The sequence below is a fragment of the Motacilla alba genome, chromosome 6 (genome assembly GCF_015832195.1).
Source record: "Motacilla alba alba isolate MOTALB_02 chromosome 6, Motacilla_alba_V1.0_pri, whole genome shotgun sequence".
NCBI lineage: Eukaryota > Metazoa > Chordata > Aves > Passeriformes > Motacillidae > Motacilla > Motacilla alba.
Window position 1 is genome coordinate 13,563,863 of NC_052021.1, and position 24,045 is coordinate 13,587,907.

Genomic DNA, 24,045 nt, shown 5'->3' on the forward strand with positions numbered 1-24,045 from the left:
TTTTAACAAATTATGTTTTGTGTAAATTGAGACATGAAAGTGTAATTTTTGTTCCATTTTATGAACAAAATTCTGCAGAGAATGAAATCAGTTTTCATTTCAATCAGTTTTCACTTTTTTTTTAGAATTATCTAAATTTTTCAATAGTTCTTAAAAGATGGATTTTTTTCCCACAGAAACTTGTGTTCTGTAGGAAAGTTACTCAAGGAAAAATAAATAAATAAATAAATAAATACATAAATGAAGAATTTCATTAAATATATTTTGGTTTTTTTGTGTTCAAGAGTCTCCCTGCCCTGAGTAACAAGATGTACCTTACTGATTTCTTCATTCAGACATAGGAGAAAAGATGAGAAGACAGTAGGGCTGGGACAGATGTCAGTCTCAGCAGAGATCCTGTAATGATAATCATGGTGCAAAGATTGCAGAGCCTGGAGTCAGTAATGTGATCCTCACTCTTTGACAGGATCCTTCCATACAAGGAGTCCAACGTGCAGGCATCTTACACTTCAGAGAGTTACATGACTCAGCAGAAGCCCTTGGTTATGTTTGGGACTAGATGAACAAACAATTTGCAGTGCCAGGGAAGACAAGCCAAGAATCCAATCACATAGTCTGGACTTGACTCATCTTACATCAGTGTGAAATTCTGTAAGAGCAGGGATTGATATTCTTCTAACTCGCTGACACCAGATCCTCCTGCATGTTAATTTATGAAGTATGAATTCTGTGCTCAGTCTGCACTTCAGTATGCCATTATCATAAAGGTTATGGCATTCCTAGAACTCTCTACACCTGAATTTGCCTCTTTGAAGTACAGGATTAGTTAAATTTTTGTTTCAGATCTGCCCTGTTACCACTACCACATGTAGTTTTTTATTAGAGGAAGATCTGTGGAGAACTTTCTGTCTTTCTGTTTTCTCTGAATAATCCCTGAAAATACTATCTCCTACTTTAATTAAAGTGCCAGCTCTGGTTTTGGATTCAGGATTTCTAGTGTTAGCATGTCTAGTGGCTGAACAAACTTAAAAGGTCTTTTTGATTGGCTGATTGAGTCTTTGAATGCTACAGCTGATTCATCAACAGTTTTACTGGTACTTCTGCTGCTAAATAGCAAAATTCTTATTTTGCATTTAAAATTGTAGCTTGAGGCCATACCAGAATCATAACTTTAGATTCGTGTATTCTGCCTCAATACTCAAGCCCCACATACTCCTCAGGAAACATCCTGAAATTGTCCCTTGGGCCTCACAGATTTCCCCAGCAGTATCCTTGAGTTCTGCCTATGAGGAATATAAAATATGTCAAAATATGCGTTTGGTTTTAATCTGCCCTTAGCATATGAGTCTTTTGTGTGCCCTCTTCTTTCTCCTCAAACAGAACAAAATAAAACCCTCAGAGGTAGAGCTCCAAGCAATTTGATTTTGGAAGATGACTTTCTTGACAGCTGTCAGTGTCCCCTGAGCATAGGATTTCTGGATGCTTTCAGTATGTGACTCTCAAAACATCTGGCAGCAACAGTATTTCCAAATATATTGGCATCCTGTGGCATTTGTGTTTGATATAGTTTCTTTTAGGGTAGTAACTGACTTGTAAATCTTATGAAATTTTATACATCAATTTTTTTTTCTTTGTTGGAGAGAGTTCCTCAACTCCAGGTGATTGTAAGTTTATTGTGAAGTTGGTGTGATAATACAACAGAAATCCTGGCAGTTCTGTGGTTTCCTGCAGAATTTATTTTCTTTTTTTTTTTTAATTTTATCAGTCTTCTCTCTTCCTTGTCATGCTACCTACTTTGAAAAGGGACATCACCTGTATTTAATTTTATACTCTTAGTGTTCAAGTGATTTTTGTGCTGAGCACACCAAGTGCTCTATAGAACACAACTAAGTAACCTCCTCATTCAACACCTTGACAATCCTCTCCAAAATTCTCCATTGCCTTTTTTCCTCTCCTCTTGATTCATTGCACTGTGTGAGAACAGTGAGGGTGCTCTACTGAGCTCCCTTCTCTTTCTTTGGTAATGTCCATATTCTCATCAAGGTTTGGTTAATGAATCCAGAAGTACCAAGCACAATGCAGTTGGGTTTGATGAAATTTTCTTTCTAAAGCTGTTCCTCATCATTTGTTGTGAGCTGTCTGATCCTTGTCATGAACTAAGCAAGGTTGGCATCTCTCTGTAGCTTTAGTATTAAAGTAAAAACTAAAAGAACAAAACATATATAAGTCTTTTTTTTTAACAAGGATATCAGATTAGTTGGGTAGATTCAGTATTACTTGCTTTTTTTCTCTGTTGCTAGCCTGTGTAATTTTATGCCATTATAGTTGGTCTTACATGAAGTGAAGTGACATGGCATGCTTTCCCCTCTCACAATATTTCAAGAGAGTTAAACCCTAGTTGCTGCAGAAATTTTAATCTTATCAGTAGATTATTTAGTAATAGGGAAATTATCTGAGAATTCATTACAGTAATTTTTTTATTCTATGTGGAGGTATTTTGAGCCTATTCAAGTTGTGTTTGAAAAATGTAATCCTTGCTATATACATCCATCATTTTGAGTATTCCTTCCATGAGAAACCAAAATGATGATGTTAGCAACATTGTTATTAGTTGTAACCACTAGATTTCTTAGCTTATGCTTTATTTTCTACCCATACCGGGTGGATTGCCAGCCCTTGCTTCCCATAGCAATCAGTTTTGGCCAGTCTGCTTTGAGCTTTTTGCAGAGATATGAGTTTTGGAGTTTTTTGTTAATATTGTGCTGGTTTAATTCCTCTTTATTTTTTTATTTTTTTCCCCAGTTTTTACCTAGAAATTATGTACTATATTTCCCTAAATTTCCATAGCAATTGATTGTATTTCATCTCCACTTTTGCTATCACTACTTTTGCTATTGTCTTGTAGATTTAATCTTATTTATTTATATTTTAGAATTTTTATATTAATAGATTTAACAGGTGGTATTGTTTTTTTAGATGCATTTGTTTAGAGCAAGAAAAAAAGCTTCACAAGAATGAAGTGCATTGTGGAATACACTAAAGTGGGGATCACTTAGGGAAAAATACTCATTTCTTAGTGTTATAAAGCGTATTTAACTGTGTATCTGTAAGTAATAAAACCTGCCTATGTGACAATAGCCTTTTAATACAACAGGTTCAATCTATTTGATTAATTTTAATGTTTATCCTGTGACTTACAGTACTTTGCATAAAACAATTTCTTTGTTAACATTGCCTGCTTTTATGAAAGCCATAACTCAGCTAATAGAGTATTGTCAAACTTCAACTCATCTGCTAAAAATTTCTTGTGGTAACAACATTTCTACGTAGAAGAACAGCTGAGAAATACTGTGCTATATTTATGCATGGATTTGAAGACAGAAAAACAGCACTGGGTCTTGAAACCCCCTGTAACCAGCAGGTGGTGGTGCTGCCTTAGAAATCAGTAGTGGCTGAGGAGCCTGCAAGAACTTCATTATGTATTGCTTTGCTAAGGAAACAATTATATTAAAAAATAATAATTTCAGATGGCTCCTTTAAATTGTATACAGTTTTTCTGTTTTTTCCCATGGATGTATATACAGTGTAAGTACTTGTCTCTAGAACCAGTGTCTATGTAAATAGACACAGCATTTTATACTTTACCTATGAAATTATATGAGGGCCACAGAAATAACAGGAGTGTGAAGACCTCCATCCCAGAGGAATATTACAGCTAAGTCTGAAAGAGTATTGGGCATCACTGAGTCTGATCCTATGAAAATTTAGTAAATGGAAGTTCTTCCACTGATGTGGGTGAAAACTGAATAAGACTGAATAATGATAAGAAAGCCAGAGTTGAATGTTAATATTTCAGTTCTTCTTGTTCAGAGACACAGACATTTCTACAACCTTTTTTTCAAAGATAAACACAAGCCAAAAGAAGTTCAATGGTATCAAATTTTACAAAGTAAAAAATATGAAGAAAACTCCAATTTATCAGTCACATATTAACCACCTAGTTAAAAACAGAAACAACCTCAGCTAAATCCTCTCAAGTGTGTTTTCAAAAGTAAAGCAACTCATGGGGAAGCAGAGGATGAATTGAAAAAAACCCGTGAAATCATAGCATTTAAGAATACAATCCCCTGGATTTCTAAGAAGTCATAGGAAACTCTTGTGGTATTGGCAGGAACCTAGTTTGTCTTCTTGTAATGAGCAAGGTAGATGAAATTTTATTTCAATTTAAAATTTTAGAATATGCAGGTTGAAATTACACTGGAAAGATGTATTTTAAGATGTTAAGATAAATTGGCACTTCTAAATAGAAAAGAGAAGTAATAAATGTAATTAGATTTCTGGAGGATGAAATCTACACTTCCCAACGTTCACAGAAAGGAAACAGTTGCAACAAGACTGAGCTGAAATTTGTGGAGTCCTGCTCCAAAGGCATGGAAGTATCGCTTTCCTGTGCACTGAAATACTCTGCCTGCAAACAAAATCTATGCTGTAAATACAAGATCTCTAATCCCAAGGAGCAGAGCAATCACTAAGGACTCCTGTGCTTTTACTCTTAGTTACTTCGAGGCATTGTATATTTTTCTCTGAATTTAATGGAGCAGGGGGAGTGTAAAGAGTAAAGAGATCATAGGCACAATGATGAGTGGCCTTTCAAATTTAGATTTTTTTTTTAATAGTAGCTTATTTTTTTGTCCACAAGTAGAACTTCACTGTTTTCTGCAGTGACTGATCAGATTGTGAGTGTTTTTAGTCACAAAGGGGAAACTTCCTTAACTTTGTAAAAACAAGACAGATTGCTCTACAGTTTAGCAGAACTACATAACTACAGTGTGCCCTTGCTAGTGTTGCATCTTCTTCCTCTGTGTCCCTTATAGTTGGTGTCAAAATCTTCTTTGAGGCAATAGGACAAAGGATAATACAATTTGGGTTGCTATGCATTGAAACAAGGATAGTCTATGACAATGCATGGAATATTATAATTTGTTCTGTGTTGCTGCTGCTAAGGAATCTCCCAAAGATGTTTTGGCTTTACATGTCACACCTTGGGGAACTGTGAAAGGGCCATTCATAAGGAAATCAGTGCCCTTTTATTGACGCTATTTTTTTAAGGAAGGGAAGTAGAAACACAGAAATAAAAAGGATGTTACAGTTATTCAATGTTAGAGGCACACTTCCATGTCTAATAAAAAAAAATCCAAACCACCAAACACTGTAATAACAGTATCACATATGAATATTGTGTATTTTTATGGAATGTATTCCAAATGTACTTTTCAAGGAGCAGTAGCAACATCACAGTCTTACATCTGCTAGATCTGAGAAAATTAGAGATTAACAGCCACAATTTCACATCATTTGGTCACTTGAATTCTAACAAGATCTGTGAGTAATAAAATCCTTTAAAACAGAATTGACTGCAAGTGAGCCCCCCAATGCTGGGTAACCCAAGATCAGTGGTAAAACTAAATCCCAGTCAGGAGATTCCCAATCCTCTGCCTGTAGCCATGGGATCATCAGGTAGTCTGTTAAAATGTTAACATGTGGCTTTGAGCAATCTTTTTGTACTTTGCTGTGCTGTAGACAGCAGCTGGGGCTCCAAAATCACAGTGCCATAGCTGGTTGTGACTTGGTGGGAAACACAGGGCCTGAACAGCTCTTTTCTGACACATGGGGTAACATTTTCTGTAGCTCTTCCTCCATGTTCAGAGCAGAACAGCTTGTTATAATGAGGTAACAAAATTTAAAATTTAACTCAGCATATTTACACTTGCCATACCAATGAGACACTTTGACTTTCCTTATTCTCCAAAGTGCACTCTCAAAAGACAAAGTTAGTTCCCTTCACGTTGATGTTTGTCTGGAGAGCAGACCCCCCTGAAAACAAACCATGTTCTGGTTTAAGTTCTACGGTTTAGGGATATCTCCATTTCTTTGCCCTTTCCCAAAACAAACTTTACATTCTGTATGGATAGGGCATGTGGAGAAGTCAATTGGACAATTAAATGGACAGGAGGGAAAAACAAGTCCACTGATGCTTTGCTTTTTTTTTTTTAACTTTTCATTTGACAGTTTTCCAATAACAGTATAATGACTTGAATAAACAATTACAGAGTGAATCATAATTTGAAAAGGCAGTGGAGGATGAAGACAAAAAATCAAGAAAAATGTATGCGAGAATACTAAAATTTGATTTAAAAAATATGTTCAAGGTTCAATGGATCTATGACTTAGTCTAAATATAAATTAGCATTTGATTAGGAATTGAAGCAGCTTTTTTTCCTACAATGCAAACTTGGCAGGGAATAGAGAAGATGTTTGTTATGTACAAATAGTGTCCTATTGTCTATATACCTCTGTATTGGAACGAGAAATCAGATCCATGAAATCAGAAGCCTTTCTTCTCAAAATTGCACATGCCGATGAGTGTAAAATGCTGTATATATGAGAAAGGCTTGCTTCCCATTTATGACATCATATACATGAGGTATGAACAGCTCCTGATTGAACGTCCACTGAAGTCTGTGTAAATATTTTTTCTGACGTTAGTGGACTTTGGATCAACCGCAGTTTGGAAAGCCTTAAACCACTCCTTTGCTGAAGTCATAGTAACAGAGAAGTGATAATAAGTGGTACAGCATTCATATTAGTTATGTTATTGAATTAAACTGGAGGAGCAAAGAAAGAAAAAACCATATTTCTATGGTAACCTTAGGGAATTTCTCTACTCTTAAAAACAAGTACAAATGGTGCAAATCCATATGCCAGACCTTTTTCACCAAAAAATTCAAGTTATAAGTTTTGTGAGTTTCCAAACTCCTATGTAGTCTATTTTTTTCATTCTATATACATGTTACTCTAAAAGATCAGGAACTTAAAGTCTATATTGATTTCACTGACTATCAGAGCAGCCATCTTAAATTAATAACAGAAAGGATCCAGCATGGCAAGATTCCACATTTGCTGGTAACTGTCTTTTTTTCAGCATTCAATGGAAAGCAAAGATGAGAAATATATCTGTAGCTGAATTTCAGTTCTTAATGTGGGAGTATAATTAAGACTGAAAGACCATGTATTATTAATACAAAATTTAAGTATTGGATACTAATAGAATGAAAAAGGAAAAAAAAAAGAAAAAATAGTAGAAACAATACATTTGTTTTGAAATTTTATGTGCCTGTAACCAAAAAGTACAAGCCTGGGACAAAAAGAGGGCAGAAAATAAAAGAAATGTTTCTTGATCTGCAATTTCAAAGAGAATGTCTCATGTAAGCACCATTCAGTATTTGCAAAATGTTCTGATGATGCATTCTTGACATTCTTGGATCTTGATGTTTTATCTGCTTTAAGTGGCACACACTGCAACTAAAAGCCAGCCTCACCTGCTTTTCTAATGGTGCTAGTGCGTAGGTATGCAGCATATCTTTTTGTATTAAAAAAACAGAATGAAATGCATTTCCCTGGGTTTGTAATGCACATAGAAACTAAAGCAGCAAGTCTGTTTCATTTGAATTACCATTTCAGACACCAAGTGAATGCTGCTCCACAGTTTCTAAAATTAACATTCTTGTATCTCATCAAGCACCATTATATTGTAGTTTCTAGTCAATGATTTCATTACATCTGTTACCACCAAAAAAATCAAGTAAATTTGTTGAATAAATAGTTCATTGGCATAACATGATTTTTAGAGGATGAATAATGTGGGGTGTTTTTTTTTTTCCTAACAAATAACAAATATTTTGATTAAATCATATTCCAATACTCTGCTAAATTCCAACCCCAACTGATTTGGCACATTTTCTTTTTTGAAACTACCTTTGATAAGAAATGCATTACAAACTCATCAGTTTAGCTTCCTGTTAACAAAGAGACAGCAGCCGTCTGGATTATTCTAGATCCGCAGTGAAACTGCCACACTATGTATGCTCAAACTAAAGCTGTGCAAGTTTGACAAGGGGCAGATGAATCCAGGAGTTATTGTGCAGGGGTTTAAGTCTATGCGGCAGCTGACGGTTGAAATAATCATCCATACATCGCTCTGAGCTAGCTGAGGAAAGGTTGAAGCTGTATATTTTCAACATATCTAGCCTAATGGTTAATCTGTTGTCTTGTACAGGGGGTGCTGGGTGGAATCACAGCAATAGCTGACAGTTTGGAGGAATTGCTGTGGGTATTTTCAGTTGCCTGATTCACAAAGTGGTAGGTAGAAAAAAGTCTAAACAGGCTTGTCATTGAATGAGGCAAGTCATGCTCGCTGTCACTCCCATCAAAAGAGCTCTGGTAGCCAAAAGCTCAATCAACATATTGATTATTTGCATTTAGTAATACAGGGCTGCAGCTTGCCTTCATCCCCCACCCCATGAAAGCTGAGCCAGATTGCAGAACGGTGACTGCTCCTTTGAAGGTCAGCTTGGAAGATGTTCAGGAGAAAGACATTGGTTAAGTTGGGGGGAGAAATAAAATATTTCTTCAAAGCAAGATAGTTTAACTGTTAGAAACACTCTCTGTATTTCTAATGCTGGATCTGACATATCTTCACAGTGACATGGCATTACTCACTACAGAGATTAAGGGGGTGCAGTATGAATTAGACTGAAACAAAAATGAAGTATCTGCAAGTGACAGCTCTGGCTGATGGCTGACTATGAAGGAAAACACTGTGCTAGTGTCTGGTGAAAAACAGTGCTGAAAGCCTTGTAGCTGATAGAGATGGGGGAGGAGAGGAGCTCTGGGTATCGGTGGTGGTTGTTTAGAATGTCTGGTTTTGGTCAGGATATTTTTTCTCCTTTAAAACACATTTTCATCTTCCCTTCCAGGCAAATCATGCTGAAGCCAGTTTCAGCCATTTTGTTGAAAGCACTGTACTGGTATTCTGCCTTGTTACATTTAAATTAAAGCTCAGCCCAGTTTTAAGTTGTGGCAAGTGTATGCTCACAAAGAATAAATAGAGATTGCCACAGGCATTAGTTTAACTACATTTGTTGTTTTAAAAATGTTCAGGGAGTTGCAGATTGCAATTCAAATTATCTTCATTATAATAAATAAAATGTATAGAAATAGAAACAGGCATGATTCCCTAACGCAGTCTGTAGGCAAGTGTATATTCATTGAGCTTGAAAGGGAGTTCCTGAGGGTGGGGGTAAGGAATAGGAATATATGCAACTTCAAAATACCTTTACAATTGCATTAATATATCACATTTTATACATATTATTTTTTATCTCTCTAATGGTGACAGGCTTCCTGGGCAAATTCTGTACAGCATTTATTAAAAGTAGATTGTGTTCACCCAGGGTGCAATTAGAAAATACTACAGAAAATGGAATTTCTTACCCTTACTCTACTTTTATCCTGTTCCTTACAGTTTGCCATTCTCAAAAAGTAGTTTAAAATTTGCTTTCAAAATGGCTCTCAAAGTATTCTTAGGTAATAATAATGCCTTATGGATACATAAAAATGTACTGAACAGTTCTAAGGAACTTAGGCAGCATAAACAATGCAGGCCTGTGACTGTTTGCATTGAAAATAAAGTCATATGTCATGCTACATAAAAATAAATTAATCTAACTATGAATAGAAAAATAGTCCTGTTTTAGTAGACTTGGTGGTGCAAAACTCATCCCATACTTGGAAAAGAACCCTGGTGGATTTGGTGGCTGTTATTTGCTGTTGCACAGTGGTACGACAAATTACCCCAATCCAGACAGTTTGATTGCCAAACCTAGTGAGGCAGTGACAATATGTACGGATGTATTTAGTTCCATAGAATTAACAGCAATCTCTATTTCCCAGATATGTTTTTTATGGAAATCAGCCCACACAATAGTGCAAGAACCCAATCAGATTTTAAAGAAATTATTAATAAAAATAAACTGTCTTTGCTGAATAGGGGAATGCTCCATAAGTAGTTTAGGTTCTGCACACTATAGTCTGTATCTGCTGAAGCTGACCTGTGCTTCTCACCTGGTTGTACAGAACTGCTTCATCCAAAAGCTCTGTGCTTGCCCATGTAGTTCAGGGTGTATTCTCACAGCCCCATGTGTGTGGCACAGTGTGCATCTACAGCATGACAGGCTATTTACACAAAGAGTAACCAGTTTCACTCTTCTGTGGTAAAAAATATATGTAATTTTAGGAGGAAAGGAGAAAGAGATTATTATCTCTACCAAAGATAGGTCATTCAGATATTATTCTGTAATCCTTGCTTTTGAAGATTGAGTAAAAAGACTTGGGCCATAAACTATTGGAATAAGAAAGAAAATCGTCCTATGTACAAAGAATTTCATGACTCGTCCACTGTGGGGCTTCTTCCACTTTGATCTAAGCTCTCGAGGCAGGAGGCTAGAAGTCATGGGATGAAACCAGTAGTTAGAACTTTTAAATCTGGAATAATGTGACCAAAAATATTGGCAACTTGTTATGCCCATGCTCAGTGATAGTACCTGTTGGAAGTAAGGGGAAGTTAACTCTAGGTTTTAAGCAGCTCAGTCTGCCTTCCTGCTGAACAAGATCATGTGGTACTATTAAATATTATGCCAACCTACAGATATGAAGCCATACCAAAAGACAAGTATTTTTGTTCTGACACATGCTGTGCCACTGCAAGCACAAAATCTTAGGAAAGCTTGAATTTGTCTGCATGGAATATGCCATAAAACATACACTGCTATGGAAGGTTATTGCTTAATAGTCAGGTCTGATATCTGAAACCATCACTTATTGAACTCCAGAAGAGATTGTAAAAAGATTATGGTGTTTCTTACAACTTGATTAAAGGGTTGATAAGCTTAATATATTCTGGTCTTCTTCTATTTCATGTGAAGATACTTTGATACAGCATGTGGATTTTTAAAGATTATTTCCAGTATTATTATCTGCACTTTCAAAATAGAACTGAGTTGATGCATATCAAGGCCTTCAAATACATGCTTGACCAGTGACATGTAGGGAGGTAGTTCTCTGCAGATATATTTTTTAATGTGAAAATTATTTCACTTGGAGGAATATCAAAAGTAGAAGTACAAAACTTGATAAAAAACCCAGTAACTCTGAGGTAAAATTGACAATTTTCAGGTAGTGTGTTCAATATTTTATAATGTATATTTTATTTTTGTGGCATTATTGCTAATCAAAGATATATGCTCTCCTCTGATTTTAAATACATGTGAACTCTGGTGAGTATGCATTATTATTATTATTATTATTATTATTATTATTATTATTATGTTACTTCTTTTAGTAAAAAATCAGAATAGTATCATAAATTAGGCTTTAGTTGTTTTCTCACTAATTTTTCAATCTACCTCAGAATAGTAGCAAGCCATCAAAAGGTCATTTAATTGGAAAGGGTGCTTTGCCACCAACCAGTTCAACCCTGTTAAAAGGTACCTTCAAATGACTCTTGTAATTCCTATACTCACCTTTTTCATGAGAGAGGCAGATTTTGTGCTTGAAGAAAAATGGCAAGCATGGGAATGCTATTTTCTTATCTTTCCTGTTACCAGATGGTGTTTCTAGCTGGTGGTAAACTAAACAAAGATCCCAAAAAACATGCTGACCTCAAATACTTTGCCTCTACTCTCTGCTCAATGTTCTCCATAGAGTCTTTAAGGCAATTGAAACATATGGAAATAATGCTGCAAGTTTATCAGCCCCCCAACTACTCCCTACCTAAACTTCTTACTTTATTATATATAACCAATAATAAGGTCTTAGCAGCTCTGTTATATACCTTCTTCTCTATACTATACTCATTCAGAATGAAACAAGCATTAGGAGAAGACCTTTATTGCATGTTTTTACCAGAAAAATATTTTGTTGTTGGTTTTTACTGAGGGTGCCGTTTGTTAGAGGTATTAGTAGATGGGGTAGTTTTTAAATAGCCTTGATATATTATCAGTGGAAGACAAAGAATCACAGTTTTAAGCTAAATCCATATTTAGGAAATTGAATTTCTTAACTTTCTTTTCAGAGGTACTGTGTATGACCTCCTGAAATTTACAGTATGCAGCACTGTTGAATACTCAACAATTTTTATGTGTGTTCCTTAGAATCAGTTTAATTCCATAAGTATGCTTGCACAATTTTGAAGTGGTGACCTTATGTTTTCTATGATTCCTTATTTATTTTAATAGCAGCAGAGTGCTTTACCTCCCCTGTCATTTTCAGTAGTTTCAAAGAAATAAACATCTTCCACAGATAGTAAATCTCAAAGCCCTTATCAACATGGGGAAATAAGTATTGCCTCAGACATACTTACCCTAGGATGGGATTATTGCTTAAAGGTGATAATATTGTTGAATAATCCTTCTATAAGTATTCTTTTATAAAGAGTCATTTTTAGAGGGGAAAAAAAAACCAACATAAGAAAGCTGCAGGTATAAACCTTTATTTCTGCTGTTGGAACTGATACCTTAAGCTTTAATATCTGTATTTCCACATAATATCAAAATTGATTCATGCCTGTGGTTTTAAATATTTTTTAATACAAAGAAATTAATTTAAATTTTTTCTTATTATTTAGAAGTAAAGAATGCAGCTAGATCAAGTTACCCAAAATGTTCGTATCAGTTCAAGAATGCAACTACTAATGCATTGATTGATGCCAAGTCCACTGAAGGAATCCCGGAACCTGTTCCACTTGTTAATAACCGTAAAGGGAGCCTCTTCCTACCCAACAACCCCTCGCTGCTGCACCTTAACTTACTGAGTTCTGTTGAACAAGGAAAATCTACCTACTGTAGATTGCAAAGGGCACTCAGCTTGCCTGTAAAATACCGCTACCATTCCCAAAAGCCTGGGCTGAACCAAGATCTCCGTAGGTAGCCCAGTAGCTGGATGCATAAGGCAATACAGAATGGTTTGTGCATGGGTTTGCAGTCTGTTTTCAATGTGACTATGACATTACTAATGCTCTGTTAAGTGCTTACAGATGTGGGTTTCTCCAGATGTGGTGATTAATAAGTTAATCGAGATAGCTAGCCAACTAATGTTTCTGGGTGGTTTGTGCTTTACCTTTCAAAGGATTTAATTGCTTTGAAGCATTTACATGCTAGGCAGAATGAACTTACCAGGTATCCCAGTTCATGTTCATTGATGCTATTTCAAATTTCAGCTCTTTTTAGTGTCTAAAAAAGCATCTGTAAACTAGTTCAGCTAGTGACCTGGGAAAGGCAGTCAAGGAGACAAGTGACATTTTAAAAATAGTTAGAAAATAACAAAGAAAAAAGTTATGAACTTGTCCACTGTTTGGGAAGACTTTCCCTTTGTTTTGCTTTAAAAATGAGGATAAAAATCAAGGAATATGTTGTTACAGATGTTCAGCTCCACATTAAGGCTGTTAAAATTACCAGCACATCTTAAACCAATTCATGGAACGTTGTCTGGAGGTTATGTCATTGAAATAATGAACACTCTTCACTCAAGAATAAGCAAACATGTTAAAACATCAGTGTAACTTTAAATTAAACTCCAGCATAAAACTGAGTGTCTGAAGCCTCATTAGACTCGCCTGACATTTTTTTAGCATTGAGTGTTCCTGAACTGCAAAACTGTTATTAGACAAGTGAGCTCTGGGTTGTTACAGCAGTACAATAAGTGTTATACTTAGGGATGTGCAAACAAGCTCTTGAATGTTATTAGAACTCAGAGGATGAATTGAGTTCCAAATCTATAAAACTCTATGTCCAATTCTTGAACTTCCAGGTTTCATGAAAGCAGTAAAAAAAGTCTGCGTAACATAATATGGCTGTAGTTAATACAAATCCTGTAGTATAAAGACATAAAAAATGGGGACTCATTAACAAAAGTAAACATACAATATCAGAATTTATTTGTCATATATCACAGTGCCACTATGGAAATATGTTTGTCTTTTATAAGAACAAGCAAATTTAAGATTCCCTTTTAAATTAATGCAAACACAGAAACCATGGAACGAAAATTTTTAATAACTTTACTAAAAATTTTGCTAGATCCACTTCTCTAAATAGGCAGGAAATTGATAGGAGTATCTGAAGGATAATAATTAAATATGTTTTATATCCTACATACCACTAAGAAACCACTTGTGAGTTATCACTGCGACATTTTTGGGAACCAAGCCAATGGTAATAGTGTCCATTAGATACTATTCACATATTTCAACTTCATGTGTTCCCTTCCCCCATTCCTATGGAGCTGTGTTGCTAAACAGCAGATGCCCTGTAAACTCTGTGCAGAGATTTCAATGAAAAATAAAACTTGATTTTCTGTCATATGATTAATATAGATCTACTTCCATTGCTACAATGAGAATAAATGGCTTTCTTGGTTAAGCAACAAATTGGGATCCCTCAGAAGGCTTTGCTAACAGGTATTAGCTGATGAGCCATGCCAACCTTGGGCTTTGCAGGCAACTGGTAACAGTAACATAATTTGAATATGACAAGCGCATATCCGAAAAGGAAGCTTATTTATTGCAGATGCAGTACCAGTAACAAGTGCAGATTGCTAGAAATATACTTCTAGAAGTTGTTATTTTGAATGGTTACAAAGTAAGATTTTGACTTTAATTGGGCGGCCGGTTAGCATCACCTGGCAGCACTGCAGAACACAAATGTTGGACCATATAGTACAAAAACATCTTGATTGTATTAACTTTCAGAATTTGAAAGGATCAGACAGGAGTCTTATTAGCTAGCTGAAAACTTGGAAAAATATTATTTTTAATATTGTTTTCTCTTGTGCAGAGAAATATTTCTGGTTATATTATCTCCAGTTGACTTGTGTTACTGTAAGATTTTTGCCTATGGTCCTGATGGATGTGTATCTTCCTTGAACTTCTAAAATTGTGTAACACCCTTGTGGTACCATACTGCATCTCTGGACAAACATTCTGTAATCCCATGGTAACAGATTAATTTGAATGAAATTTAGAATTTTCATTCCCAAGAGAGCAAAATAGATAATTTGTTGTTTTCTGGAAGGAACATTTTGCATGATTCTTGTTCATTTGATCTTTTAAGTGGTGGAACTGAATATTTATATACAGTAAAGAACAAGAGAGCACAGTGGATATCTTGAAAGCTATTGTCTGTGTGGAATAGCATGAAAATAACTTTTTGGTAGAGAAGTTTAAAACAAGACTAGGCCATTTTCAAGAGAATAATTTGAAGAGGGTGTTCTGAAAAGCACAAAGACTTGCACTGTTTTGCAATCAGAGCTGCAAAAATATTACCAAAAAACCTATTCTGTGCAAGTTCACTTCACGGTACACGTAGCTAAATACTGAAGTGATCTAGTTTAATATGTGCAAACTGTCACAGAGAGAAAATTTCAATTTCTGTATTTTTGAGAATTTTCTGTGGGCTTATTTATTTCTCAGCCAAATTTGGCTGAGAGGCATTTGATAATAATAACCATCAATAAGCATTTACACTATAGGACTTTGATTTGGGAAAAGAAAGAAAAGTCAAATGAGAAGAAAATTCCTTTCTCTTTAGGGATGCTGCCCAAGAAGAGAAGAAACTTAGTGACTAAATCATTATCAGACGGTCATTGTTCTGATCTAAGTATTATCTTTTACACCACTCTTTGGCACATTTATTTTAGGCTTAGCTTTGTTTGGTTGCTTTGGTTTGTTTTTTTCTCTTTGCAGAGCTTTCTTTGGTTGTGACTTGCTTGTTCTAGATGATGCCAGGTCATCTAAAAGAGAGCAGAATCTGTCTTTTCAGGGCCCAGCCCTTTGGTGTTGACCAAGGCAAAATGAAGTTCCATAGCAGGCTTGGGCAAACAGACAGAGGTGGTAGGCTGGAACGCAGTCCATAATAAAAAAGTGTCAGAAGAGAGTTATAACAAAAGGCTATTGCTTCATTCCTTCACAGATAAGTCTGGTGCAGGTGACATATATCCCATTTTTGTTGTTTTTCTTAAGTATCTTATTGCAAGTAGTATTTTTTTCTCAACCTCTGCTTGTGCACTGCTAATGTGCACTAAGCTCTTTTAACATAGCAGCTACTACTACTACTACTTTTATCTTTAAAGTAATAGCTTCGTAGGCAACAGTTATATTATCTTCTAATTAATTTTCAGTTAACAGTAGGATGGTAAAAAGTTTATTTTTTCTTCTTTGTACCAGAATAACTTAGCATTAGTATGAACCTGAGAAAGCAGGCATGAGTTAATTCCCTTTGATAGTACATGTAAAAGTTACATAGAGATTATGAAGTGCAGTTACAATCTCAAATCAGTAAAGATGGTGGCTAATTCTTATAAATGAGTTCTTAGGAAGCTGCACTTGTTTAAACAATACATATTGTGACATAAGCTATCCAAGAGTAGTTTATGACTGACAAAACCATAAGTGATTTTCTATCTGGAAATTGACGTGTCCTTGAAAATGCACCTCATCCTCATTAAAAGATTGCATAACACGTGCATTCTCTGTTATACAGGTATTGTCTCCCCACTTCCATTCAACCTCATTCTGTTCACTCCTGTTAAAACTCCGTTTTGGGAGGAGAGTAGAGCGATGAGGTCTGACTTGTGCTGGAGATCTGTGCACAATGGCAGGCTGCATTCACATTCCCGACTAACTGAATCATTGAACATCAAGGCATTGAATATTTTACATCTCTTCATGAAGACTCTGTTGTTTGGCATGTGAGGAGCGAGAACCAACTGGTGTCTAGTTCATTAGCAAAAGCAGGCTGGCAGCTGTTATGTTGATATTGAAAATAGTACTTTTATCTGTCTGGGAATACAGCAGAGCACTAATTCTATTTTTCTGTAGCGCAGATTAACTGATAATAACTCTAAGAATAACCCGAATGTGGTTCCCCCGCCTTTGTTTTTGAAGTATGAAACCAATTTGAACGCCTGTGTTCAAAACCCTGGTATTCTTCTCTGCCTCTCCTTCAAACCAATCTCTTTGACTAACATGTATTTGACTTTTATTACTGTTGGCCTATGTTAGCAATGAAGTATCAGTGCGTGAATGGACATAGAGTGTGTGTTCTTTGCTACTTCACTTGTATTTCATATTGCACTCAGAGCAGTACTTAATCTCATGAGTTCCTTATATTTCCAGTTGAAGATGAGCAGCCGTCGACACTATCACCCAAAAAAAAGCAGCGAAATGGAGGCATGCGAAATTCACCCAACTCCTCACCCAAACTGATGAGGTAAGACTGTAAGAAACTCATATCTTCATCTCCTTTCTTTCTTCCTTCCTCCTCTCCTCCCCCCACATCAAAAATAAGGGGAGGGGGTGAAAAAAAAAGACTGTTAGATGGTTTCTGAAAGGCTGAAGTATTTATTCTGTCAGCTTGTCAGCAGTTAATGATAGAGCTGAAAAAAAATTCTGTCATGAAAAACAGTTTGAAAAGCTGTTTGAAAAATACATAGGCTTTAAAGTCTTAGCTGTCACCCTGTCCTGTCCATGTGTAGTTCTTAAACAGCAGTGGCACTAATGATAGCACTAACCAATCAGGGGAACTCATGTGGTTAGTTTGCCTCAGGCAATTCTCTTTTTGTTGGATTCCCTCTGAGTACTGTTTTCTGTACTTAAGGCCATATGTGAGATGTATCATCACAATCAAAAATGAACCTGAATATTACCTTCCTTTTATCCTGTCGATTGAAATCAAATTTCTGTTAATTGATTTAGACTGATGAAAAAGTCTAATAATATATGTACTTGCCGAAGCAAAGTTCAAAACTAACACAGTTTTAGTCAAGCTAAAAGCACATTAATTATGAAATACAGAGATTTTTAAGAGGGTAGTATATACTCTAAAAGTGGGTGATGAAAACAGCATCTTGTTAGTGATATTTTCCCCTGTTGCTATGTGTACATTATTTTACAATAGTACTCCTTTGTACATGTAGTTTACTTTTATAGGACAAATTACCTCTAAGACATTTGTTAAAAGTAGAACTGCAACAAGAAATTGTAATCTATTAAAACATTATGTGATTTGCATTCTATCTCACTGTGCTTTGCCTCTTACCTGCTTAACTCAGTCAAAATTGGATCCCATAGTAGATATAGTTTCCAACAAGGCTGCTTCTGCTGTGTTTTTGCATATCCTATGTATCCAGGCTAGACCCTCAGTCCATAATTGTATCCATAAATACCATAGCAGAGATTTTCCACTCTATGTGTGTATATATGTACACATACCCAGAAAATGTAAACTTATTTGCATATATAAACAGACACATTCATGGAATTTGAGATTTATGTGTGTATAACTGTGTCTGCTCACAGAGGTTAAGTGAAAAAAAAAATTGATACAAATATATAGTCCTTTCCATAAATAAAATCTCTTATGATTTTTGTTGACAATGATCTTGTTCCTGTAACGATTCTGGATGCAGGTAGGTGATATTTCTCTTTGTATTTCAGTCACTTTACTGGAATTTTCTTTGGGCAGTTACAGAAGCATCCATATTTGTTTATTGTTTCTGCAATATAGGGCATATTCAAGGACATAACTTCAACAAATCGTCTTCATCTCTTTTTAGACTACAGAACCAAAAGTGAGATTGATTCACAGAGGGAAAAAGCACCCAGCTGTGGCTTTTTTTTTTCCCTATTGACCATCTATTTCTGTAGAATGTGTCATTAAAAGTTCTCTGCCTTCCTGTTAGCTCAGTCTTGCCCATATGACACTGATTTACATGCTTGTTTACAGTTTATGAGGAAGAATAAAATGAGCATACTGGCAAACTTCTCATTTTTATAGTGCCAGTTGTCAAGCTAGCATAGTTTTCAATTTACTTACCTTTGGACAGTCCTCTGATCTGGTGCTAATTGTTTTAACTGCTTAAAATTTAAACATGTGGAGATTCCCCCCCTCACCTTCTCCCAGATTCTAATTTTGGGGAAGTAGAAGTAAAAAGAAAGGGAGCAAGTGAGAGAGGGAGAAGGAGCTGAACACACTGTCCCTGTTTGCTATGTAAAGTATGCCTCATTTCTTTGATCTTGAGTAATAATAATTCTGGGGAGTTATACTGTTTTCATATGCTTCAAAGCTGTGTCAAAGTTTTGCTGCTTAAGGGTACTTCTTTATTCTATTGGCTCTTGGGTACTGAGATGACAGGTCCTCTGTACTAGGTGCAGGCTTTTTCAAGTCATAGCCTTCAGCAAAACATCAAATTACCAAATACAGGGTAACATACTTCTACACAAATGCCTTTCCTGTAGATATATTATACCATATATATTAAATACTTTAGTGTTACATGGTACATTTTATGTGCAATAGAAAGTGATGGTTTGAGGTAGCCTTAGGGGTACTTTTTTCCACAAGCAGATAAAGCTAGTGTATACCGTATCAAGTATGGTTTTTACAGGACTTTCTGCCCGAAGGCCTTTGTAAATAAATAATGATCAACAGATTGGCTGTGGGTTTTTGAAAAGCATGCCTGTGTCAGTTTGCATGATGGGGGAAGATTTTCAAAGTACAGCCTGCTTTCATTGCCTGCTGAAGAGGGACTGAGGGAGAGTAGTCGTCCTGAGCCTGAGCTGTCTGCTCAGTAGCACATCAGAATTGCTAAACACAGGTTGAGCAGTGAGTGGAGAACTTGCCAGGCTTCCAAATCCAGACATTGTTTTCTTCTTCTTCTCTTTTGCTGCTAAATTTATTCTCCAGCCCAGTGTTCGCACCCTCAGCTTCTCCCCAGACCCAACCGTCTCTTCGTTTTACGCTTTATCTGCACTGACTTAACTTTGGTTTAAGGTGCTAGAAAAGACAAAGTGGATTGAATCAGAAGAGAGCTCTGTTAAGATTTGTTTGTAATGGTCAAACTCTTTGCTTCTCTCTGGAACAAAGGTGGACTGTATAATCTGCTATTTTGTATCCCTGTAAATTACAGAAAGTGACAGGTACTTGCTTTCCTGCCCAGAAATCTTTAGTGCATGTCAGCTAGAAGTACCCAAGAGGTAAATCAGCTAAAGCACTGTCATGTCTGTAGCTGATATTTATCTTTAGATGTTTTTTTGTAAATTTGCTTTAAAAACTCCTTTTTCAAGTTAGCTTTGCCCCTGTCCCACCTGCCCAGAAATAGCTGGCTACTTTGCAAACTTTTTCTCAGCTGTGGTTTTAGATCCAGAGGATCTAGAAGGAGCCTGGATAGACAAGAAGTCTGGAGTATGAAAAAAACAAATATGTGAAAAATTCAGTAATAAATTGAAATCCAAATTGTGACTTTTGAATCGTTCTGAGCAGCCCTAAAGTTAAGATAATGTTGAAAATGCTGCATAGGTTTTAGATTCCCACAGGAATGGAGGGTGTTATGCTATGAGACAAAACTTCATGACTTCTTGTGTTGCTGGATTAGAACAGAGGATGGAACTGGTATCACAGGGATTCCCTGGGACCTCATGACAGTGGTCTGAGAGTGGGAGTTTTTGAGATTTACTAACACATAAGTAGAAATCTGCATTACCAAATATGAAATGGATAGATAGATTGGAGGCATCTTTTTAAATGACTCTAAATTACAATATATTGCTAAATGATATAAATAGACAATTGACATACAAATGCTCTTTGTGTGCATCACAGATGGTGTAGACTCACATTTAGGAAGTCACTGTTCTAACTGAATGCTGCATCACATCAAATGGCATGAGCAGAATCACACTGATGCCATACTAGAAGAGTCTAATCAGTCAGAAACAAATCTTTCAAATTCCAACAGTACCTACAAATGCAAATTAACCAGAAAAATACTCAGCATTGTCCTGACTGTTTTTACCTGTTTTACATCAGTCTGTACCATTAAATGCACAAGAGCATGGATACTTTTTTAAAATAACTGAAACTCCAACAGGAGAAAATATATTCCTCTAGTTAAGATGTGAACACAAGGACATCCTATTACAGTAAAAATTAAAATTTAAATAGGAAATGGAAGGTAAAGGAAGGAAGGCTGTGACTGGGAGAGTAATCACATATCAGGTATCCTTCCTGAGGTGGAGAAGAAAAGTAGAACTGATCAATGCCTCTGGTATCATGCAGCAATATCAGTACTTGTTCATCATCTCACTTGCAGGTTCTGATGCATGTTATTGATGAGCAGCCACGGTAACTATAAGGAGGCTATGTTGCGTGAATATCAAATAGCAAAGCTAGTTTTTAAAAAAATGTGTCATTTTGGATTCAGAATGACCAGTAAAAATGTGAAAAGCCCTGGATATGAATCAAAAAAGCCACTTAAATGATTGTTGCTGAGCCTCAAGTCTATACTTATTGCTTTGGTAGCTGCTACTGCCTGAGTGGAATACACTGACTTGAAGGAAATGTCAGCCCAGCTGAGTCAAACTACCTCTTAATGCAAGAACAAATAGCATATGACAGGGCCCAAGGGGCCTGAAGAGCAAACAAATAGTTTGTCCCTGTCCACTCTGGATGTAGTGGTGTAGTTGACATAGGCCTCTAGACAAGTAGCATACTCAGCAAAGGGTCATTATCATTAGTGTCCCTGATCACATAAGAATCAGAGGCATCAGAGGACACTCGATTTTCAGTGTGTTGCCAAGGAGAATTTCGTAAGCCTGAGGATTTTTTTGATTGAGGATCTAAAATAATTCCCAACCAAACAATAAAACTTGCTCAGAAACTGTCAAGACCCAGCTAAATGACAGAGAAAAACAAGTGAGCTCTTTGGCATACATTTCCAGAAGCCTAATGAGATTATTTATCTGAAGTTGAGGAGGAAACCTCCTGTCTTTTTTCCTGAAGTTGTATATAATATTTTAAGTATATGAACAATGGCTGTGCACATTTATCTCCTCATCCACCCACTAAGTCACATACACTTAAATGTACATACACATTTCTGCTAGTGCCACTCAGCATGATTATGCATTGCCTCTGCCATTATAGTGCTACCCTTCCATGAAATGAAACTGTGAGGTTTCTCATAGAAACAAAAAAAAAGTGATGGCAGATCTAGGGAAGCATTTCTCAAGCCAAAACTGATAAAAGAAGTTGACTCTGATCATTTTCCATGACTCCCTTAAACAAGACATGAAGGTAAGGTTTTAAAAGGTGAAAGCCCACTGATGAACCATAGCAATGGTATATATTTATGTCCCTCAGCCTTGGAAGTTTCCATTTTGTACTCAAATTTCTATCCAGATTTAATGCAGTGCTAATATGCAATGATAACCAAGCTGCAATCCAGCAGGTATATAATAGCACAATTCACTTCTTGATTCTGTTTTTCTGTTTTACAAGTTCACTATGGAACAACAGAAGTAGTTCAGTGATTACCATGTTGCCTGACATCAGTTTTTAACAATACTATAGAATTAAATTATTTAAATGATAGGTGGTAGTGTCTGTTAGCCTCCTGATTCTCTCTCAATAGTAATTGGTAGACATGGGACTGGTAATTTTGGTTTCCTGTTTAATTTGTCTCCTTTCCATTTCTCTATTGAAGGACTGGCTTCTTGATCTGAAGTATGGTACCCAGGTTTCAAAAAGACTGTAGTGGGTTGATGCTAGCTGATGCCAGACACCCTCAAAAGCTGCTCTCTCACTGCCCTCCACAGCTGGACCAGGGAGAGAAACTACAACAAGAGGTTCATGGGTTGAGATAATGGCAGAAATCACTCACAAAACAGACTCACATTAGAGGTATTAATTGAATTTATTGCTAACAAAATCTGAACAGGATAATGACAAGTATAAACAGACCTTAAAACATCTTCCCCCCACTTCTTCCTCCTTCCCAGCTCTACCTCCTCCCCCCAGAGGTGCAGGGAGATGGGGAGTGGGGTTTATGGTCAGTGATCACATGTCATTTCTCCCATTGCTTAGGGAGAGGAGTCCTTCCCTGGCTTCAGTGTGGGGTCCATCCCATAGGAGAGTTCTCTGTGCACTTCTCCAATGTGAGTCCATTCCATTGGCAGCAGTTCTCTGCAAACTGCTGAAATCTGGGTCACTCTTCCATTGAGCGCAGTCTTTCAAGAACAGGCTGCTCCACCATGGCTCCTTCACAGGGTCACAAGTCCTACCAGGAAAACTGCTCCAGCACGGGCTCCTCTCTCCGTGGGTCTGCAGGTCCCTGCCAGGTGGCTGCTCCAGCACGGGCATCTTATGGTCCCAGCTTCCTCTCAGGCATCCACCTTTCCCAGCGTGGATCTCTTGCATGGGCTGCAGGGGGATCTCTGCATCCCTGTGGGCCTCCATGGGCCGCAGGGGGACATCCTGCTTCACCATGATCTTCGCCATGGGCTGCAGGGGAACCTCAGCTCAGGTGCCTGGAGCACCTCTTGCCCCTCCTTCTCCACTGACCATGGTCTGCAGAGCTCACATGTTCCTCTCATATGTTCTCACCCCGCTCTTCTCTGGCCTCATTATATCTACACAGTAACATTTTTTTTCCTTGTTCTTAAATACAAGAGAGGTGTTACCATAATTTCTAATTGGCCCAGCCTTGGCCAGCAGCCTGCCCTTCTTGGAGTTGACTGACACTGGATCCTCTGGGCACGGAGGAAACTTCTGGCAGTTTCTCACAGAAGCCACCCCTGTATCATCCTGGCTACCAAAACCAGGCCATGAAAACTAAATTCAGTAGTTGTGTTATAAGCCATGGGAAGGAAAACAGCATCAGTTTGTTGGTTTGTTTTTTTTTTTTTTTGAGGTTACTTGAAGTCTTGGACAAGTCTTTTTGGGATGAGAGAGCAGGAAATGAAAGGAGAATTTTCCTGAAGAAGAAAAATACAATTTTTATAAAGTTCAGGGTAAGAGAAGATGCACTCAGATAAAGCAATAGGAATAAAATGCTCTTTAGCTATACACAGGATTTAAAGAAAAAAAAAGTATTCTTATAAACATTGACTGGCAACAGTGGTAGCTTTTATCATAATGTGACACACTTCATTTAAGTGATAAAAACACTCATATATTTTATGATGCCACTTAACTGTGGGTTTAGTTTTTACAAATGAGAAATAATTTTTTAAGGTACATTCTCCTACCCCTGAAAGATTACTAGTTCTGCAGCTTCAGTAGACCTAAATGGGAAATCTTAAAAACAAGACACATT

General features: G+C 36.7%; 1 protein-coding gene across 50 annotated transcripts in view; it reads left to right on the forward strand.

The window, feature by feature from the left end:
- The window catches only part of KCNMA1 (potassium calcium-activated channel subfamily M alpha 1), a 424,339-nt gene that overhangs the window by 337,843 nt on the left and 62,451 nt on the right, over positions 1 to 24,045 (forward strand). For 48 of the 50 annotated variants that reach the window (XM_038141591.1, XM_038141590.1, XM_038141595.1 and 45 more), the window contains one exon: positions 17,069 to 17,162. In XM_038141591.1, coding sequence (XP_037997519.1) covers positions 17,069 to 17,162 — 94 coding nt within the window. Of the gene's footprint in view, positions 1 to 12,523; positions 12,818 to 17,068; positions 17,163 to 24,045 lie in introns of all 50 variants that reach the window. The other 2 variants (XM_038141589.1, XM_038141592.1) reach the window with 1 other exon arrangement.